Source organism: Hetaerina americana, unplaced genomic scaffold (assembly GCF_022747635.1).
Source record: "Hetaerina americana unplaced genomic scaffold, ioHetAmer1.1.p SCAF_5, whole genome shotgun sequence".
Lineage (NCBI taxonomy): Eukaryota > Metazoa > Arthropoda > Insecta > Odonata > Calopterygidae > Hetaerina > Hetaerina americana.
In genome coordinates, this window is record NW_027287095.1 from 69,994,662 (window position 1) to 70,016,918 (window position 22,257).

Below are 22,257 nucleotides of genomic sequence, written 5' to 3' on the forward strand. Positions count from 1 at the left end.
GCAATCTTCACAAAACAGTAGTGTAACTAACATAATTAGTCACAAATTTTTAAAACCAGAATTCAGTACTTTTCTTGAGATGATAATTTAGTGTAATGGAGAGACATTGTTTGCCTAACGACATTTGTCAATGTTGATCACAACACGGAAGACTCTTCACTGATTGATCAAAAAGAAATTTTACTGCATTACGATAGGGATACCCTTCAACACCAGTTGGTGTCTATATTTCAGAAAAAAAATTATGAAAATATGTTTAACCTTAATTATCACAAGCCTCGACTACAAGGATCACAGTTGAATAAGAGGTGATATTACCATTCTGCAAAGTTCTCATACCTCTTCAGCATTTCAAACATGGACTTATGGAGCAGTCTGTGAAAGCTCTGCTCAAGTAAAGAATACCTGTGTTCAATGTTTCCGGACTTATGAGGAGATTTTTGCTGGTACAGTCAATCAGAAAGTCAAAGGATAAGGAGCTTGAAATAAATATGGAAAATGTTGAAAGAGAGCCCTAGAATACCTCTAGGAAGCTCTATAGAAGTTCTCAGGGAATTATAAAATCCCAATGACAAAAAAGTGGAAAATATGCTAAAAATGTCCAAAAAAACAGGGTTATTTATAGAGATTAATTGTTCATAAATATTCATTTGAACTAATTCCCCGAGAATCTTGAGACAGTTTGCGAGGAAGAAGGAATATGATTCCACCAAAACATAAATCAGCTGGAAAGATGATCCCAAAGAAGATGGAAAGTCAACTTGATGGCAGACTCCTTTGTGGCTGTTATAAAGAGATGACCATACGCTGAATTCAAAAGAGAGGGGACCAAAAGAAATTTTAGGGAAAATTAATTAGCATTACAAGGGCTTGTAAATGTAAGCAAGGATTTTAAGTATTTATCCTTTCTATTAAGGATATTACAAAAGTTTCATGATTTCTAAATGAAATTATATATATTTTTTTAAACAGTTAATTTTTCTCAATATGTATACATTTTCATGATTCTTTCAACAAACTTTTCACATTTGTAAACCTGAACCTAGAAATACCTAACAGTGCTCCTGCTGTTTTTATTCCATCATCAAAGACCAGCTCGCACCAATGAGGGACATTACAGTCCATGAAGTAGTTGATATTATTTTGCAAAATTAATTATGACTTCCATGCCGTTAATAGATAAATATTATTATAGATGATAATCTACCAGGAAAGGAGGGTTCCAGATAAAGACAGTGACTATCCCCTGCTAAACTTCTAAGGCTTGCCAAATATGACCAAATACCATAAAACTACACACCAAAACTAACTGTTCTTGAACTCTGCATACTTCCTCGCTCCCTTAATCTCGTCCAACATGAATAATCTTTTCTTCCTTCTACCCCACTTACCAAACATTCACCTTCAAGCAGCCTTCAACATTCAATCATCTAATATACATCCATCCACTTTCCCCATTCTTCTACACAATCACACACGTCTCCAAAAACTCCTGGTAAAGACCAATAAAGACTTTCATAGTATGAGGATAGAAATGCACAGATCTAAAACATGGCTTTTGAGACATGAGGATAGATAAGAGAGAAGGCCCTTGAGAAGTGATCCTGGAGAAAAACTGAGAAAACAATTGCTCAAAGAGGAAGCAGTTAGATTTGAAATATAGTATAAGACAGATAGTAGGTGAAATCTGAGCAAGACAGGAAAAGTGAATAGAGGGGATACCAAGAGATGCAAGGGGTTGAAATTCATAATACAGGGTGCTTTCTGGAAGTAATGCAATTGAATTTCCCCTACAACTCCTACTGGTTGGAGTCAGAGGGTCCAACCACTTGGGAGTATGTGGGCGTAGCTGTGAAACCGGTCTCGGAGCTCTCCAAACATTGGAAGCAGCAGGACGTCAGTTATTGTAAACCTCTGCGTGCCGACCGTGTCACAAAAAAAATGGAATCGACAATCAAGCAACGTTACATGATTAAGTTTTGAGCTAAACTGAAGAAATCTCTTGATGAGATTAACAAAATGAATCGTGAGACTCTGCTCTGTCCTACTCACAAGTTCCAAGGTGGTTAAAGGCCTTTAAGGAGGGCCAGAAAGAGGTTCACGAAGAACAACGCTCTGGACGGCCGTCAACCAGCAAAACCAACAACAATGTGGCTCGTGTTCGATAAGTGTTGGACTCTGACCGTCGATTGAGTATCAAGATGGTTACAAATGAACTGAATTTGTTGTCTACTGTTGTGTTTTACATTGTTACCAAAGATTTAGCAATGAGGAAAGTGTGCACCAAGCTTGTGCCCAAGTGTTGACAGACAACCTAAAGACCAACCAAGTGGAAATTTCAAGTGAACTTTTGCAAATTGAACCTGTATTAAACTATTGAAAATGAACCTGATTATTTGGGCATCGTCACCACAGTTGAGGAAACTTGGGTGTCTGAATACGACCCAGAAACAAAACGCCTAAGCTCTGAGTGGCACACCGACCAGTTCCCCGAGCTTAAAAAGGCAAGAATGAGCAAATCAAAAGTGAAAGCAATGCTCATTGTCTTTTTTGACAGAAGACAAGTGGTCCATATTGAGTTTATACCTCAAGGACAAACAGTTAACACTGCCCACTACATGGATGTGCTGGAAAGACTGCGATAAAGGGTCATCAAGGCAAGAAAAGACATCTCCACTACCTGGCAACTCTATCACGACAATGCACCTTGCCAAAACACACTACAAGTCCATGGAGTTCCTGGCCAAACACCAGGTCCCAACTCTGCCCTTTCTCCCCTATAGTCTTGACATCACACCAGCAGACTTTATTTTGTTCCCTCAGATTAAGGCAGCCCTGAAAGGACCCCGTTTTTCATCTATAGATGAGATCCAATTAGCTGTGATGAACCTAGCAAGAGGTCCCCGAAGACGCCTTCCAGGGTGCATACCTGTCATGGCAGAGTTGCTGGAAAAAATGTGTAGAGGCCCAAGGACAGTACTTTAAAGAATTGTATGTGTTCATGTAAATCTGTTCAATTAATTACTATATTAACTAATTGCATTACTTTTGGAGCGCACCCTGTAGAAAGGAGTACATTAATTAAACTGGGCATTGGAAGGAAAAGAATTAGCATTTCAGATGGCATGAAGCACCACAGAAGAAAATAATGTTGGACAAGCAAAAGGAAGTATACTTGAAATATAATACATACCAATCTCATGCAAAACCTACATTCAATACCCGTGTAGGTTACCAGCAACGATGACAATCAAGAGATATTTCCATTTGGCTGAACATTACCACTTTGAAAATGTTGCAATTGCATAATACCAGCAACAAATGTTTTTTGCGCCGCTGGATCTTAGCCCCGCATAGGATATTGTACACATACCTGTGATTCCTTTATAAGGTTAAGCTTCTTGTTGTACATATTTGCAGGGAAAAACCACATTCTTGCAGAATTTTGGCATATCCTTGTAGTATCCTGTTTGGTTCCTGAATCATATAGGGTACAAGGGAATTCCTTCCTTTCCAATGAATTAAGTCTACATTCCTGTGACATCAAGCAAAGAAAAAAATGCTTGCATACAGAATTTACATAATTAAACAAGATAACTATTCCAAAATTATTAAGGAATAGCAAACATCTATGAAAAAATTGAAAAACTATTTTTAAGAAAGCACTAAAAAAAATATATGTTTCCATTAAATGCATTCTGCAATGTCAACCAAAAATTTTAGGCATGCCTTTAATCCTTCCTTCCATTCCTTTATTTTCTTAAATGATGTATCTCATTCTACGTCGAAAATTCTCCAATGCCATCTGTACTTAGGATCACCTTCTTTATTTCACTATATAATCATCAATTTTGCATTACAATTTTGACACACAAACAATGTTGACTTCATAAATGAACACCATGGATAAAGGTGATTGATAACAGGAACATACAGGAGTGATAACAGGAATATACATACCTGTCCAACATTTCACATTGTCATATTGCCATTATTTTTCACTATTGTAGCAATAGGCTTGCTCACCAAAAACAAAAACTAATAGCTTATTGGTCTTACTAACACATATCTCAGAATAAAAGGCAACCATTAAGCGTACACATTAAATTATTCCGAACTAAAATACACACCTAATTTTCAACCACTATGTATCACCCTATACACAATAATTCCAGAAGAAATGCACTTTGGAAGGCTGAATTCAGGGGCATAACTGCAATAAATTAACATAGATAATGGATTGTAAGAGACTTTAAATAACTCCTGAACCTCCCAAAATGCGCATGAAATGACCCAATTTAACTAACTTCACTGTGGACTAAACCGTAAATTTCAGCAATAAAATAATTGCACAAGGAATTGATATGCTGTTAAATACCTGAGAACTGACTGAAGTTTATTAAATATCAATACAGAGTAAGGTCACAAAATCTAAAGAAAATTCCAGGGCATAGACAGGTTTTCCAGACCTGCAACATTTCAAGGCTGTTTTTCCACAATTTATAATACTTATAAGCTCATAAAACCAAAAACAAATATATAACCTTTGATAAAGTGTACTCTAGATTCTACTGAGAACCACCTCTTCATAATAAGGAGCAAAACACTCAATTCAAACAAAGAAAAGCTTAATAAAATTAAGAATACAAAATAACTTTCCACTGTCCTTTATTTGCGTTACTTGGAAAGTTACTTTGTATTCTTAATTTTATTAAAATGAATTTCCACAAGGTTGAGTCGGGAACTATTGAATAGTGAAAAGCTTCTTCCACAAGCTCTGACTAAAGCCAAAGCAACCACTACCATTACATCTCAGATATTGTTCAACCCCAAGCCCATTCGGTTTGAACACTGCTGGTAGGTTATTCAAGTGCACTGAGTAGAATATAGGAAGGGAAGCAAGTTGTAGATAGCTATGTAGTCACAGCTACATTCTGGTGAATAAGCAAATGTATATTGTCACCATATTTGTACAAATATTCCAAGATGTTTTGGTAATTTTCCAGAACATTTCTACGCTTTGCGGAAATTTTCAAAATCTAGGGAATTTCCAGATGTGAGATCTCTTTGGCATATACACACATTTTAATTTCAGCTTTAACTAGACACAAAAACCTTCACTCCAAAGCAAACATTTTGAACTGCAATGCTCTAAACAAAAGTCAAAGGTAGAATATCTAGTTTTCACTTTTAAATAAAAGTTTCACTTCATAAAATAATAACTACACAGTGAACTTTCAATTATTCCATTTTTACCACTCAGATTATTGTTAAAATTAATTAATTACTTTTTTTACAGATTTTTGTATTTAATCAAAATAAATGTTTAAATTATTTTGCCTAAGATTATGTTATGGATGCTTGATATATGTGACAAGCCATTAGTTCTTTTAAAAGTTTTTGGCTAAAGTTTCAATTGAAACGGAAGCCTATTACAACATGGACCATTTTTCCAGCAAGCTACAGAATGAAGATGTTGCATATCAAGATTTAGGGTTCTAGACTTAATATATGGTAATCCAATAATTTCAAGCAATGAAATTGATTTTAATGAGTTTTAGCAGTGACTTGTAAATAATTTGAGAATGAGTAATAATATTTTATCCTCTCATTACGGCCTCCAATAATTGATTACTTGAGAAAATGGTGGCAATAACAAGGCATGAGGATTCATTTATTACTCTATCATTGGTATCATTGATAACAACGGGAAATTTTTTCTACCCTATGGACTGAAAGTAAAAAACAACAATGGAATATCCCTGATGTTACTATTGGTTGTTCCATTACAAAAATTTCAAGAAGCTGTTAAGGGACGTATGCTAAGAGTAAACAAAATCCATTAAGTCAAGCATTTGAAACAGGATGACCACTAGATTCGTGGCAATGGCCAAGCAACAAAGGTGGCCTAAATAGTTTGGTTAATAAATGTGTTTTGAAGGACAGAGGCCATTTATATATCAAGACAATGTCATATTCTCAGAGACCATTTGTTTACAAAGAGAAAAATTGGTAAGTAAAAAATCTATGTTAATGTAATTAATGTCAAGAACAGTCGGTGATCCATCATCGTTTCGTTCCTTGCATAAATCTTATTGATGGATTACACCTATATTCACTCATATATTGCAGTCAATAACTTAAATTTAATCAATCATGAATATTAGTGTACAACATCGAAAATATATTCATTACTTTTTGTAGAAGTACTGCTGAAACACTGAAAGCTATATTGTCAAGTTTTCACAGTCCAATATAAACTATTGACAAATGTAGTCATATTGCTAGTTAAAATACTTAAAAAATAAGCATCAAACAAATTTCCGATCAACTTTAATTTGATTTATGCAAGTTAATTTTATACAGGGTTACCAGATATTTTGAGTTAAATAAATGACACAGGTACCTAATGGTAATGAATGGCAAAAGGAGAAACTTATCCCAGAAAAAGAGGCCACTTAATAACTACTCATATTTTTTTATTTCATTATTTCAGATGCACAGGCAGGTATTAATACATATGCATGCATATTTTTCACTTTAAAAAAAATTATGAAAAAATCTAATTTTCATTTGCACTAAAGGCCCATTTCTTATATGATCTATAAAGAGGAAAGAAGCAATAAATCTGGTAACCCTAATTTTACAGCTACACAACTTTTACCTTATCTCAGTTAAGACAACTAGGTATCGCTTAATTCACCTAAATTTTATTCTTAAAAGTCACACCAGCTTTCAAAAAGATACTGCATATTATCCCTTTAAGATAAGAATACATGTGTGGCTATGATTTTTATGTTTTTAGGATGCCAGAAATAGCCTTACCATTGTAATTACAAAGAAGTACAAATGGGCACAACTCACCAAGCATAAATATTTTATAAATGCAGTAAAGAATGAAGCAATAGGCTTAGAAAGTACTCTCTTCACAAATAGTATTATGGCTGACATCATTTTACTCCATATTACAGCCAACATCATATTCAAATAGAAGATGAAGATTAAGAACATAAAGAGTATTTGCATGTTCGTATTTACTAATCATATAAGGCAGTCATTCATAATAGCTCAGTAATTAATTATCACTGCTGTTAATCCCCACATAAGGGACCATAAAAGTTATTATCAATTAGCTATCAATAGTGAATTTGATAAAAAGGGCACAACATTTTAAAGTGACTCATTAATCAGAGAGAGACACATTGCATTTTCAATCAAGCACCATTTCATAAAATAGCTTTAGAGTCACTTTCATCTAGTTATTCAAATTAAAAAGTAATCACTGCTGATAACATCCACGAGGAATTAATTATAAATTATGCTCTTTGTAAAGTGAGGCCTCAATTTTAGCCAACGATGTAATATAGTAGTGAAGATGCCGATAAAAAAATCCAAACAAGTTACAGTTTTAAAATTTGAAAACACTGCCGCAAGTCTAATTTAGAGGTGTAAATCTGCATATTTATGACATGGAAAATTTCATTCTTACCATGCTTGACAAGCAAATGTGTATTATGACCTTGGGGCCTCTCTGCATAAGTTTGCATTATTCTTATGTTTTCACAAAGTGCTAGCCCTTCATGATTATTAATTATTGGAATATTAGATTTTTTCATTATTACAATAATTATTTCATAACTTTTTAACAGATAAATACATTAGTTTTTGACAATTTTGGAACCCATAGATCCTAGATATGTGCCTCACAATTAAAATAATTAAGATCCCACCATATTCAAGGGACTACTGAGACATAGTTTTCATTAGTGGTAGAAATAGCAAAAGGTAAAAAACTTTATAGGATATAGTGCAGTAAAATTGATTTTAAAAAAGTTACTAATTAAGATTGACAAAACTCATATCTTTATCAGCAGAGCATTAACTAAGGCATAGTAAGATAAGCCAGAGTAATCTGACATCAGTTGTCTGGATGGTCAACATTGACTCTACCTAGCAAGCAACAATTACCAACCTCATCTGATATCAACCAATAACTGTTAAATGGATTTTCAGAAAAAATGCCTTCATTTATGAGCTCTAAATGTATTAAGAATTATACTGGAAAAATTACAATTAATCTATGAACCCTGATATCACTCAATTCAAATTCTTATTATGGGAAAAATACAAGTTTCCTCCAATCAGAGACAAACTGCGAATTTTCAAATAAAAATTGCACTGCCTTGAGTGGTTATTAAATTGGCTTTATTTGATAGGAAGGAATGCAAAAAGGCTTTTGAGAATGTGTGCTGTTGGAAGATGTTCTTCAAATGATGCAAGGAAGCAAGACGAAAAGTTTACTTTATGGTTATGCCATAGTATGCAAGAGGCCATCCAAAATGAAGGCGGAGGCTGTGGTATATGTGGACTAGTATTTGTTCTTGTTTTCATATTCAGTGAATTAATGTCATATAAAACAAGACATCACTGTCAGGCTACCCTCAAAATCAGATAGATGTTGAATATTTGATGTGGATTACTCACAAATAAAACAAGTCAATACACCTGGCGTCTAAAATCATTCTCCTCATCATCAGCTACTGATCAGAAGGCCTGAGTTCAACCACTAGTAATTTCCCCCAAACACCTTCCAATTTACTGCAACAGCGTTAATTTTTTTGTACACCAGAACACTATGAAAAACTACAGGCATCATAGGGAAAGAAACTGGGTGCCTATCCTGATACATGAATTTCCCATGGAAGAGGAGTAAGTACAGGTAGAGTTCTACCTCCAATTATCAAATTTATCCTTCAGGATGATTACTGTGGTTCAAGAATAGGTTACCCTGATGACCTATTTGCAAAACTTAATGGATTCCAACCCCTCCACACCCATTACTCTTGGTTTCAACTCAGGCGTTCAACCCTTGTGAAACCTGATACTAAGTCCAAGTTGTCCCCAGGGACACATCACCAAACCACAGTAATCTTTTAATAGTACCAAAAACATTGAGGTACTACTGAAGAATTGATTTATCTTGGCACAAAGTATATTAAAAGGGTTTGACCTTGGAGCTCATCTCTCAGATAGTTCAATTACAATGAGAACATTCTTGATCTTATCAACAATTAATGCATTCAAAATCAAACTATCAGCTGAAAAAATTATATGACAATTTTACCAATAACATTTTGTTCAACATTCAAAAACCTGAAGTCCTTACATGTAGATAGAAAAATCTGGCTAAAATGAGGGGATACATTTCTTTAACCACTTCACATTCCTTTGCATAGCATTTTAAATAAATTCAATCCCTTGCATTATACAAAGGCTGAATTCAAAGATGCACTTTTCTGGTTTTAATCCTTTATCCAGGGGCACATTAGTTTTGCTACCACAAGCTAATGAACATTTGCTTCAAACATCCTTTTGAATGTAATACCAGTAGAAATAGCTCAAGCATCAGCTCTTATTGTCCTCATTTTTACTTATGATGTAACATGTATGGCAAAGGCCCTCAACAGTATTCCAGAAACCGACTTCCAGCTGGCTTTTGACGAGTGGCAAATGCACTGAACTAAGTGTATCAATGCAGGAGGAATGTATTTTGAAGATTATTAAGTAATTGTAATGATAACTGCAATAAATTTTGATTTGTGGAACCAGTCCCGATACTTATTGTGCGGACCCTGTCTATTCATAAACCCCATATTTCACCCTAGCATTGTGGCTGTTTAATCTGATTTTGCCTATAATTTCTATTTTCTGGTCCAATGCTATGGCTGTACATTCCACTTCTACGTCCCATTGAGAATGATTCTTCAAGATTACTGTAACTAGAAGAGACTAAATAGTAGCTTATGCATTGACACACATTTGCTAATTCTTGCTTATGAATGAAAAGAAATTACAAATAATACAAATGCATACTTGATACCACTTAAAAGAAAATTTCCTTCCTAGATGATTTCCTTCCTTAAATAAGTTCCTCCACAAAAAGCAGAAGAGACAGATTATTTTCAGCTGAACAGGTTTTTAATACATTAAATGAAGAGCATGTGGGCAGCAAATCTAAACTTGAGAATAAATCACACTTTATCTCTTTTAAGCAAACAGTGTTGCTGGATACTAATAAAGGAAAATTATTACCGTATCACACAAATCATTATGACAACTATGCATAAAAGTTTTAAGAGTATAAAGTCCATGCACCTGTTTTGCACTTATTTCTTAATTCAATGGTTCATTTATGTAAGTATTACTTTGGTTTCACAATCTTGAATTGATGTGGACAATTAAAAGCAGCAAAATGTATTATTTTGTGCCAGCGATGGCATCATCCTACTCGGAAGAACCTCTGAGTCGTGTGACATTGGTCAGGCAAAGGTAAACCATATCTCGGCAAAATCACATCAATTAAATTCAACCTTTTGTGAGTGTTTACTGCAAATCAACCCTTCATATTTTCCAAATAACCTGGCATCCAGCTACAGGTGAGAAATGTTTGATTTATCATTTAAATCCAGTTCACTACAAAATACCATTAATGTAAACTAATCTTAAAAACCTGTTGTCTCTGCCAAATTTGAAAGTAGTACAGTCACCAGTTCTGGACACTTTAAAGTGGTTGAAACTCACAGGATAGATGTAATCCATGCACAAGTTAACACAGCATTGAGAGCAAAAATATATATACAATAGGATTTAATATGCATGAATAAAAAATGAGAGTCATAGATATAAATAGGAACATGTCAGAAGGTATAAACTGATATCCATCCTTCACTCTATCCTTCTGTTTTCATCTAACGTGACTGAATTGACCTTCTGTATAATTCCCAAAAAATTTTCATGCTGCAAACTAACATATTGAACATGTTATAAAAGTAAAAATCATAAATTTGGCAGAAGAAATATATTCTGACACAGAAACACTTTACCTTAAAATTACAATAAGTAAGAGAGTCATTCACAATCATTAGTCAGAATTTGTATTAGCCTTTTAATTTCCTCACAAGAATAATCACATTATGAGGAATGAATTGAATACTCCATCCATATCTTAAATTACAAAGACAGCCTTGTTCTAGCATTATCTATTCTATTGATGACTGCTGTTTTTAATGGAGGGCCAGAGAGGCACTGTAATTTCCCCAGAGAGTTTAAGGCCACACTGAGAAACACACCACCAGTAAATATTAAGATATACCTCTATATTTATTACACATAGCATTCCTACCATTGTACTAAAAACCCCTGAGCTGGTATTTATTTTACTGATTCAGAATTAAAATAAAATATGTAACATCTCATCAGAAAAAAAGACCACTTGTATCATTGAAATGTTCAAGTTTGTAAGTATTTATCTTGCATATAAATATTGCAGCATTCCCCTCTGAACCGTTAATAATGAGGGCTAATATTTACATTGTTCACAAAACATTAACAAATAACTGGGATATGATTACCAATGTTAACAAATACAGGGATTATAGCAAACATAAAACGAACAAAATCTAACTTAACATAAATAAATAGTCCTCTGTCCCAATTAGAGAATTCAACAATTTTTCACAATAAAATATGCACATTTTTAACAATGAAAGAGTGAGTAAAAATTTCCTAGAAAAATATAGCTACAAAAGAATCACAACTTCAGTAAAAACAGTGCCTCAAAGCAAAACTTACTGAGGCACATCAGCTTGAGCAGCTGACTCGGATGCATGATGCCCATGCAGGGGTTGGATTAGAGTAACCCATTTCTTCAGCTTCTTTTTGTACTTCATAGGGCTGGCTTAGTACCTTCATTAACAATCTCACTCTACTGAAGTCGTCATCAGTTTCTGCCATTTTTATCGCTTCTTCAGCCATCCAATTGCGAAGAACATAGCAAGGGTTTACTTGTGACATCATTTTTCTTCTTTGCTGCTCGGTGATTCCTTCACTTGCCAATCTCTCAATGTATGCCTCCAAGAATGACTGGTAATTGCTGAATCAAATACATAATTCTAATGTTAATCACTTATCATTAATTGATTTGTAGTTAGTGGTGTGCAAATTCTATGAAAATTCTTGCTCAAAACTTGGATTTGAGGCTGTGATTAGTCATTTCGAACTCAGTTGAAGGCCAGTTAGCAAGCTGCAGTTGATCATCTCAGTTTGAGTTTGGGAAGCTTTTATCTAATGCTGAATGGCCCACAACTGTTCAAGCAACCTCCACTTTGCTAAAAATTTTTAGCCCCTGTGCACCACTCTTCATTTTTCTTTTAGAAATGAGAAGGGTGACCAACCATTTCTTGAAAATAATAATTAACCAGGAAAAAAAGCTGTAGAATGGTTTTTTTTGGGATGCCTGTCCCCTCTACCCCAAAAATAAGCTCTAGTTAACACTGTCAGTTAGATGGGCACATTCAGTACATAATAAATAATTTAAGATATAATTAAAAATAAATATAATTAAATTAATAATGGCATTAATACTTTAAATAAATGATAATATAAATATAATTATGTATTTTTCCAAGCCCGATCCAAGCAAGCACCTTTCGACAATAATATATCCCATCAGAGTAATTCCAAAAAAATCTTTTGGAGCAAAAATTAATTTAAGGCTTGGTCTTATTTGAAGATAAATGCAATATTATGATAAATACATTGCGGTGTACAGAATCTTAAGTTTCTCAACCAAACGAAGGATTAAATTCTGATCTAGCTGACGAAAAATGTACTACAAACTAACTGCAACAATATAAATTTGTCCATATTAAAGTTAAAAATGTTACCTTTATAATAAAATATTTTTAGTTGATAACATAATGAAAAATATTAGAAGAGTCATGCACTAGTTGTCAAGAGTTGAGTGTAGTAGACCAAACAAGGAATCATGGAGTAGTCAAAAAAAGTAGAATGGAATTAAGAGATAATTAAAATATTAAAATAAGGTGAATTTACATTGAAATGATAAAATGATTAATCTGAGTCCATAAATCCCATTAATTCAACCAGTAACTGCATTAGGATATACTGAGGGATCCAGATTCCAATCCTGGTAAAGCCAAATGATTTTTACACTATGAACCCCTTGCAAGTCAACTAATCCCATTTACTCTAATGTAGTAAATTAAGAATTATCATTTGCAATATAGTTATCTTTATTATTATACTCTCCCAATGATGTAATATCTTTGAAAAATTCACTTATTACCCAGAGGAATTCATCTAGTGGTATACTATTATTTTTCATCGGGTTTTCTCTCCAATACATCAACAGACTTGGCCTTAACTTTATTGAAACCAGCCAACCAAAGTAGGTCGAAATAACTATGCACATTTTGTTTTCCCTTAATTGTTTTAATCTCAAAACCCATAACTCAATAGATAAAAATGTTAACATTCAACAACACCTGATTTGATGCTTACACTCAGAAATTAAAGTTCTGAAAATAAAACTATTTAGTAGAAATGAATAGTACAAAGTTATTTTTACCTAGCCTAGAGTAACACTCATACTAAACTTCACAGTCAGCATTCCCCAGAACTACTCCTTCATGATTACAGTCACACCAATGTAATGAGCATAATGGGCCATTCTTTGAATACCAACTTTTATACAACCCTCGAGCAATCTGGAGACACTACCTATTATTTCTTTGCATGCATCTTACATTAATAAAAATAATTCTAAATCCTTATTCTTAATTCAAATATTGGGAAAAAAGGCAAGAGCTAATAGTAACTTCCTAAATAAAATAAAAATATATTACTTCTGTACCACTAGCTATGCTTACCTATGTTCTGACAATTTCTTGACAGCCCAAAGATGCTTTGGGATTTTTTCTCGGCTTAGATTAGACAATTCTTCCTCTCCCAATTGGCGGAACGTCATGGTGAAGTCTGATTTGGTTTCTTCCATCATCTTCAGAAGGGATTCTACTAACTCATCAGGGCTGAAGAGGTCATCATCTTCTAATGCATCCTGAAATCCCACCATGTAGATATTTTCAAAAATATTTTAAAATAAAATGACATAGGCCTACAGCATTTCCCATAAGTAGCAGCCACTGGTTTCAATATTTGTAACAGACAAATAACAGCTAATTTTCTAACTCTTGATTACACATCTACATCTTAACAAGCTCATAGATATTAAAGTTTTAGGACAACAGTAATATATCAATTTGACTATAACAGAATAAATGTCAGTGCCATTAAACCACATTAATACTCATGATTTTTCATGCACACAAAACAAAAATTCACATACTGTACTTACCCTTATAATTCATTAACTACATTTTTTTCTTACATTAGTCAACTTTATTTTATTTGCATGAGCTTTTATGATATATCACAAGATAGAATATGCACATATTTCACATTCTTCAAAATCAATTACATTCTATCTTTTTAAGTCAGATAATATAACTAATCCTTTAAGCCAAGAAAAAATATGATGAGAAGAAATGTTATTAAATGGCTGTATTTTCTGATATCAATTTAGTAACTGGCAAGTTGATGCTACTTCAGAGTTTTAAGAGCTAAGCTATGTTTGATTTCAAAGACTCATTTCAGAAATATCCACATAAAAGAAATAAAGGAATAATAAATTAAGATGTCTGTTCGAAAAGTATTGCGACTTTTGTGTTTTTTCAAAAATTATTTATTTATTCATGAATATCTATGTTGTCCCCTTCAAAGTAATCCCCATTAGATATTACACACTTGTGCCAACGTTTTTCCCAATCCTCGAAGCACTTCAAAAAATCATTTTTTGTGACCTTGTTAAACTCCTCCTTTGATGCAGTCTTTATCTCGTCAATCATAGCGTAGCATCGTCCTTTCATGGGCCTCTTCAATTTCAGGAACAGGAAAAAGTCACTTGGGGCCAGATCTGGGGAATACGGTGGCTGCGGCTTCATTAGTGTGTTGATTTGGCCAGAATTTGGGCACAAGTAACGATGTGTGAGCAGGGGCGTTGTCAGGGTGCAAAAGCCAATTTTTGTTCTTCCACATATCCAGGCGTTTCTGGCGGATTGCTTGGTGCAAATCGTGCATAACTTGCAGGTAATATTGCTTATTTACCGTTCTACCCTGTGGCAAGAAATCATGAAGCACGACGCTCCTGCAATCGAAGAAAACTGTAAGCAAAACTTTCACATTCTACCGAACCTGGCATGCTTTTTTTGGTCTTGGCTCGTGCTGCAGCTTCCATTGGGATGATTGAGCTTTAGTTTCCACGTCATAACCAAAACCCATGATTCGTCACCAGTTAGGATTCTGTGGAGCAAATTGGGGTCGTCGTGGACAGAGCCTCATTAGCAATGATAATGCATTGCTGTTTTTGGTGGAAATTGTGCAATTTTGATACAAATTTTGCAGCGACCCCTGTCATGCCTAAATCATTGGTAAAAATTGAATGGCACGAGCCAATCGATAGGTTTAGGCCCACACTTCTCCAATGGTGTTTCGACAGTTGGCCAAAACTATTTTCTTAACTTCATCAATATTTTCATTTGTTGTTGCTGTCCTTGGGTGTCCGGGCATGTGCTCTTCGTCATTCACATCTTCTCGGCCCTCTGAGAACATTTTGCACCACCGATAAACATTGCTTTGGTCCAAAGTAGCTTCTCCATATGCCACAGTCAACATTCGGAATGCATCCACGCACTTAATTTCATTTTTCACACAAAATTTGATAGATTCTTTGATCCATTTTTTGGGACAGGCAAAAATCGAAGACAAGCCAAAGCACGTCCAAGCAAAACAGCTGTCAACAAATAACTGAACATTCAAAATGGCCAAACTTTTTGGCATAAGAGACAGACATAAGTACTAACATAGCGCTACAAAAAAATCTAAACTCAAATATACGTAACCCACAAAAATTCAAAATTTTCAATATTTTTTTAACAGACCTCGTATCCTGAACATAAACTAATTAACATAAACTAAACATTTGAAACAATACGGTACTACCTTGATCAAAAATTTCCCGGAATAACCACCGTGTGGCGCTCCCATCGTTCCGATTTGAGTTCTGTTTTTTTTGTTAAATTGGTACATCTGTTGTTGATATTCCCTTTAAATCTTAGTGTCATAACTTGACATTTGCAAAAGTTACGTAGCCAAGAGTACATCTATCTCTGTGTGTGTTGGCGATTTTTTACAATTTCAGAAATGGATTTAAATTTGCAACAACGAACTTGTATTAAATTTTGCGTAAAAAACGGATTTAGTGGCGCACGGACGTTGGAAATGTTGGAAAAGTGTTTCGGCAACGATTCTCTAAAAAAAACGGTCGTTTACCAGTGGCACGAGCGGTTCAGAAGTGGTCGTGAGTCAATCGAAGATGATGAACGCAGTGGCAGACCATCGACATCGAAAGTCGGTGAAAAAATTGATAAAGTAAAAGAAATGTTGGTCAATAACCGCAAATTAACCATCAGAGAAATAGCGGAGGACTTGAACATTGCCTATGGATCCGCCCAAGACATTGTGGTTAATGATTTGGGTTTCCGTCGTGTAGCAGCAAAGTTGGTGCCAAAAGACCTCAATTTCATGCAAAAAAGAGACCGTGTTGACGTCGCAAAAGACATGATTTGCGAGGCTGAATCCGATCCCACATTCATCAAAAGGATCATTACTGGAGACGAGACGTGGGTTTATGAGTACGACACGCAATCCAGACATCAGGCAAGTGAATGGCGTTCACCAAATGAGCCGAGACCAAAAAAACCACGTCGTTTTCAGTCAAAAAAGAAGGCAATGCTGACGGTTTTCATGGATTACAACGGTGTAGTGCATCATGAATTTTTGCCAGAAGGCCAGACAGTAAACAAAGAGTATTATTTGGGCGTTATGAGACGTTTGCGTGAAGCAATTCGCCGAAAGAGACCAGAAATGTGGGCAGGAAACTCGTGGATTTTGCACCATGATAACGCACCGTCGCACAGTGCTATCATTATTCGTAATTTTTTGACGAAAAATGCGACAAATACCATCCAACAGCCACCGAATTCACCTGATTTGGCTCCCTGTGACTTCTTTCTGTTCAATCGAGTTAAAAAACCATTACGGGGAACGCGTTTTAGCAGCCGAGAGGAAGTAATGGAAAAATCGCAGGAAGCACTGATGGACATACCGAAAACCGAATATAAAAAATGTTTCGAGGATTGGATCAAGCGCTGGCATAAGTGTGTTGCAGTCGATGGGGATTACTTTGAAGGGGACAATATAGATTTAGATGAATAAACTTGTATTTTTAATTTTCTGAATAAATTCCGGGAAATTTTTGATCAAGGTAGTATATCAATATAAATTGTTCACATCACCAGTCAGTAGTTACCTACATTAGAGATTTTTTGGGTCTTCCTGAGTCTCGTAAATTACATTGAAGATGGGCATTAACAATAATTCTCATCACATATCATGAGAACTCTGACATGTTGCATGAAAACCATTGTTTATCATATTTAGCTTTGTTACTCCTCACAATTCAATTTTCAAAACACAAATTTGAACAAAGCATCACTAATGATTAGGCAAATGCCAGGTGACTCAGAAAGGTATCAGTTGGTTTATGTTTGTTTTTAGGCACAGATTTAGGAATAGCATGATCAATTCACACTTTCCTGGGTGCAGATGTGGACTCTGAACACAATTTAGCTGTCATGAAGCATAATGTCCTATTCAAAAAGAAAAGGTAGGGGAGTCGGGTTAGGACATGGAATGTAGGAGAATTAACTGGATTGACAAGGAAGAAGTATCGGTAGGATGCAGAGAAAATCATGTGTGAAAATAAGGAGCAGAGTACGATCGAGGAAAAATGGGAACATATTAAAAAATATAATGAAAGCCATAAAAGAAACTATAGGAACTGTTAACAGAAAAAGGACAAGGAAACCATGGACTATGCATGAGATGATTAGAAAGATAGATGAGAGAATGAAATGGAAGAATGTAAATACAGAGTTACGTAAAAGGAAGTACAAAGAGTTGAACAATAAATAGATGTCTAACAAATACAGCAAAAGAAGATTAGTGGAAGACACAGTGCGATGATATGGAAAGTTTGCAGAGGAAAGGTGAAGTTGGTGTGCTGAACAGGACAGAGAAAGAATTTACCTATTGCTAAGTTACCTGAATACATCAGGATGGCATCATGTTTCTGCTAATGTGAAATATATAAAATAAATGCAAATGACACAGCATCTTAACCTTGAAGAATGTGAGCCATTATGAATTTTGCTTGCAAAAGACTATCAATCAATCAAACTAGTGATAGCTTCCTCCCTCAAAGAGAGAGCATTCAGTCAGACCAATAATAACCATATAACTAACCACCCAGTTTTAACATTTAATGTTTAATGATTACTTGGTATTTCTAGTTTGCCATGTTAGACCTTAGGACAAATAAACATTATCATAACATTTCCACTTGATGAGACTCCCCCAGTAGTGAACAAACCTCATCAATGACTGAAGAACCTCCTCTGGCAAATTCAATCCAATTACTGCCACATGCAAGGCCAAGTTTGGCACAGAATGCATATTTTCTCCAAACTAGGGCCTTTTGCGAAGCAACCTCCAAAATCTGCCTTGCATTATCTGTGAAATCTTCCTCTCCCTCACTGTCATTGTCATCCGAGCAAAGGAGAGGAGCCAAGCCATCTGCTAGACGCTGCAGATCCCAATCAACTGCGTGCCATTGACCCCGAAGGCTATACCTAAAGATAAAAAATGAAGTAATGATATCAATCACATCCTAATACATACATGGATACTTTGCATACAAACTTAATTCTTTTCTTCTGGCAATCAAAACGTTCTGACAAATATCGAATAGTCTTAAATTGTGTAATGAATAATCCCAGGAAAGCATTTTTTAGTTAATTTCATCTTACAACTACCTTAAGTCTGATTTCTGATGCATTACACTCTATTAAGTTTCTTGAAAAGATACCCCGACAAATTAGACTAAATGAATTTGTATAATTGATACTGATGACTTAAAAAAATTATCAATTCCGGACTCATTATTTACTTTTACAACAATAATTGATGAGAAACCATGATTTACTTTTACAACATTTTTTAGCAATCACTCTCTCCAATTTAAAACTGTTTGGAGCCACTGGAAATATAAATTTATACATGAAGCAAACTCTCTGTTAACCATTATATGAAACGGCATAGTTACACAGAATAGATGAAACTAGGTAGGTATGAATGGCTATCAAGTATTGTTACCACTATTCCCTGATTGTGATGTCAATCTAAGAACCACCTTACCTTAGAGAATAGGGTCCCAATTTGATGATTTCCTTCTGCGCAATTGGAAGTGAGTAATGTCACTTCCTGGGTCATCAAAACCATGAGAATATGTGGCAGGTGTAACAACACTGGAAACTGCTAATCTCAGTGACAAGAGTTACTGAATGTGACATGGCATGCTACATTTGGCTTGCATGAAAATGATTGTTTTGGTTATGATCAGTGGGACTGAGATTGGGTGAACAATCACACAAATTGTGCCACACACCAATGCTGAGCAGGTTGTGTCCCAGGATTGTTTTTCTTAGGAATTGGAAATGAGATTAAATGCAATTTCGGACCACTTGCAGGAAGAAAATATTCCAATTTTATATTCTGGTCCGTATGGAGTATTAGGTCTGTCCAGAAGCTATCCAGCAATGCATTATTTTGAGAAAAATAGCCTACCTAGAACAATGAGGCTATAGTCCCCTTCTAAGTACTCCCTTTGGGACCTCACACAATTATCACAGCGTCTCTTTCACATTTTAAAACAATATTCATAGTCCTTTCCCGGAATGGTCATTAGCTGCCTCGTCACATCCTCCTTTCTCTTGTCAACCAAATTTTACGAAGACTGGCCTTTTGTTTCAGGGCAATAACCATAGACCTATTATTCATCTCCAGTTATGGCCTTTTTTTTGAAAACCATTGGAACATTGTTTGCAGCTTGGAGTAAGTCCCCTGCAGCTGCAGCAGGAAACTTTTGATGTTGACAGGATAAAGGAGACTGCAACGAGGCAGCTGATGACCATTCCAAAAAAGGGCTTTGCAGTTTGTTTTGTCAAGTGGAAGTGATGCTGAGATAAGTGTGAGAGGTCCCAAGGGGAGTACTTCAAAGAGGACTAAGGCCTCATTGTTCTAGTTAATTCATTTTTCTCAAAATATTGCACGACTGGATACTTTCCGGATAGACCTTGTAGATGTCATTCTGGCCTCAGGCATCAAAATAAGGGATGTTGATACCAGACCTAATACAATTAGGAATTCCTATTCCCTTATACCTGAATGAGTCTTTCATGGAAGGAAACACTGCAGCCTTTACTATTACTATTGCTATTTAGTTCTACTCCACTCTTGTCCACACTCAACAGACCCTAATCCCGGGCCATGGCAATTTGAAATTATTTAGTTATTTCCATACTATAAGCTCTTGAAATTATTTAGAAATGTCCAAACCATAGGTTCTCTACATTAGAGCATAAAAGTATTCAGCCAAACTTATTTAAAAGCTTATACATTTTAACTCATGCTTCCTATTATTTAAAGAAATATAAACATATTTAATCTTTTTTCTTATAAAGCAATACACATCATATACATTATAATGTAATTTCATCCATAGATCAATTATTATTTTAAATCATAAATGAAAGCAATAGCTTACGGCTACCAATTCCAATTTCTGTCATTTAATTGCTTTCCTAAACATTATCTCTTTTCAATGGGGCTGGCACCAGCATGTTTTACAAAGACTTTAGTCATTTTCTCCCACCTTCCACCAAAATACATCGTTTAAGATTTACTTGAAATTAAAAATGATTATTTGAAATATCTTTGATTAAAATGTTTTGTTCGACATCTTGGCGTGACATTCACCTTTAGTCATAAATTCTCTGGACTAGAATTAGGTATCAAACATCAACATAAACTCACATCAATCTTAACCAAACCAAAGTAAGTGTGCATAATATGTGGGTTTGGGTATGAGCATTGTTTTATTAAAGCTGCAATTGGTATTGAAAATGATTAAAATCGATGCAATACATTCAAACTTACCTTCCATTAGAATCCGAAGTATTAGGGATATATCTTGAATTATATGCTTCCACAAATCCAAAAGGTCCGTAATCAATTGTCACACAGCATAAGGAAAGGTTATCTGTATTCAAAACACCATGGACAAAACCAACAATTTCCCAGTGCACAGCCAATTTCCATGTCCCTTCAGCAACTTGCTTCAGGAGCTCTAGAAGAAGTCTTGGGCAGTCTTTTGGCTTACTATTCTATGGGGATACATAAAAGTGAAAAAATAAATTAAAATATTAGAGAGGATGATGCATACTTATAGGTATTTCAAACTAGCATGCATCTGCTCCACGTCTCAGAAGAAATATACCAAAATGTCACACAAGGGGTAAAATGACCTGTATTAACTTATGTCTCGACTACAATGGAAATCTTATGGTCAGGTACTGCACAAGAAAACCCTGACAGGAGCCAGCTCAGCACTGAATTTTATGTTGAGTTCCGCATTTTCAATTGAAAATTGGACACTGCTGGATTCCAAGGCTACTACCCTTATTTCTCACCGCTACTCTTCCTCATACACATTGAATCCATGTGAACATGCAGACTTTGCGAAAGGGCATCACAGCTACTGATTAAGAAACGTTCATCTGAGTAACAAAAAAATGAGAGGTTCACTCGCAAATTGGCAGATTAATCTTTCCATTATAGTGAACTTAAAAGGGATGAATATTCACATGCTAAGGGATGTGAATGTTTTTTTTGGTGAACTAAAGGCAATTAAAATATGTGCATAGTGTATAATGGCAGATTTTTCCTTAGAAATGCTGGATCCCATGTTACAACAGACATTCAATGCCTTTTATTGTGCATGAATTTTTGGAAAATTAAACCACTATTCAGTTGGGCGTAGATTTTCAAAATGGGCAATCATTTGATAAGGTGATTATAGCAAAAGTAGCTTAATGTTATCCAACTCAGTAAAGAGCACAAGACTGACAAAATTCCATTATAAATTAATTCAAAATTACAACTTCGAATGATAAATGCATATAAAACAATAGAGATTGTGCAAAAAAATTAACCAATATTTTAAAAGTAAATCATATCAAAAGGGTTGAATCATATTTCATGGTATATATTCAATATCATCATCATATCTCGATGAAAAATAAGGTCACATACTTCTTACAGAATCTCCTGGAAACAAAACAGCTCTATTTATGATGGGAAATTAGCAATTACATAATGGCA

General features: G+C 34.9%; 1 protein-coding gene across 1 annotated transcript in view; it reads right to left on the bottom strand.

Moving 5' to 3' along the window:
• Positions 1–3,865: 3,865 nt before the first annotated feature.
• Positions 3,866–22,257, bottom strand: part of LOC139694443 (protein adenylyltransferase SelO-like) — a 31,917-nt gene continuing 13,525 nt past the window's right edge. The window contains exons 4-7 of the mRNA XM_071593033.1: positions 21,034–21,260; positions 18,410–18,668; positions 13,731–13,918; positions 3,866–11,932 (exon numbers count right to left, since the gene is read on the bottom strand). Of these exons, the coding sequence (XP_071449134.1) occupies positions 11,641–11,932; positions 13,731–13,918; positions 18,410–18,668; positions 21,034–21,260 (966 nt within the window). The 3' untranslated portion in view covers positions 3,866–11,640. The remainder of the gene's footprint in view (positions 11,933–13,730; positions 13,919–18,409; positions 18,669–21,033; positions 21,261–22,257) is intronic.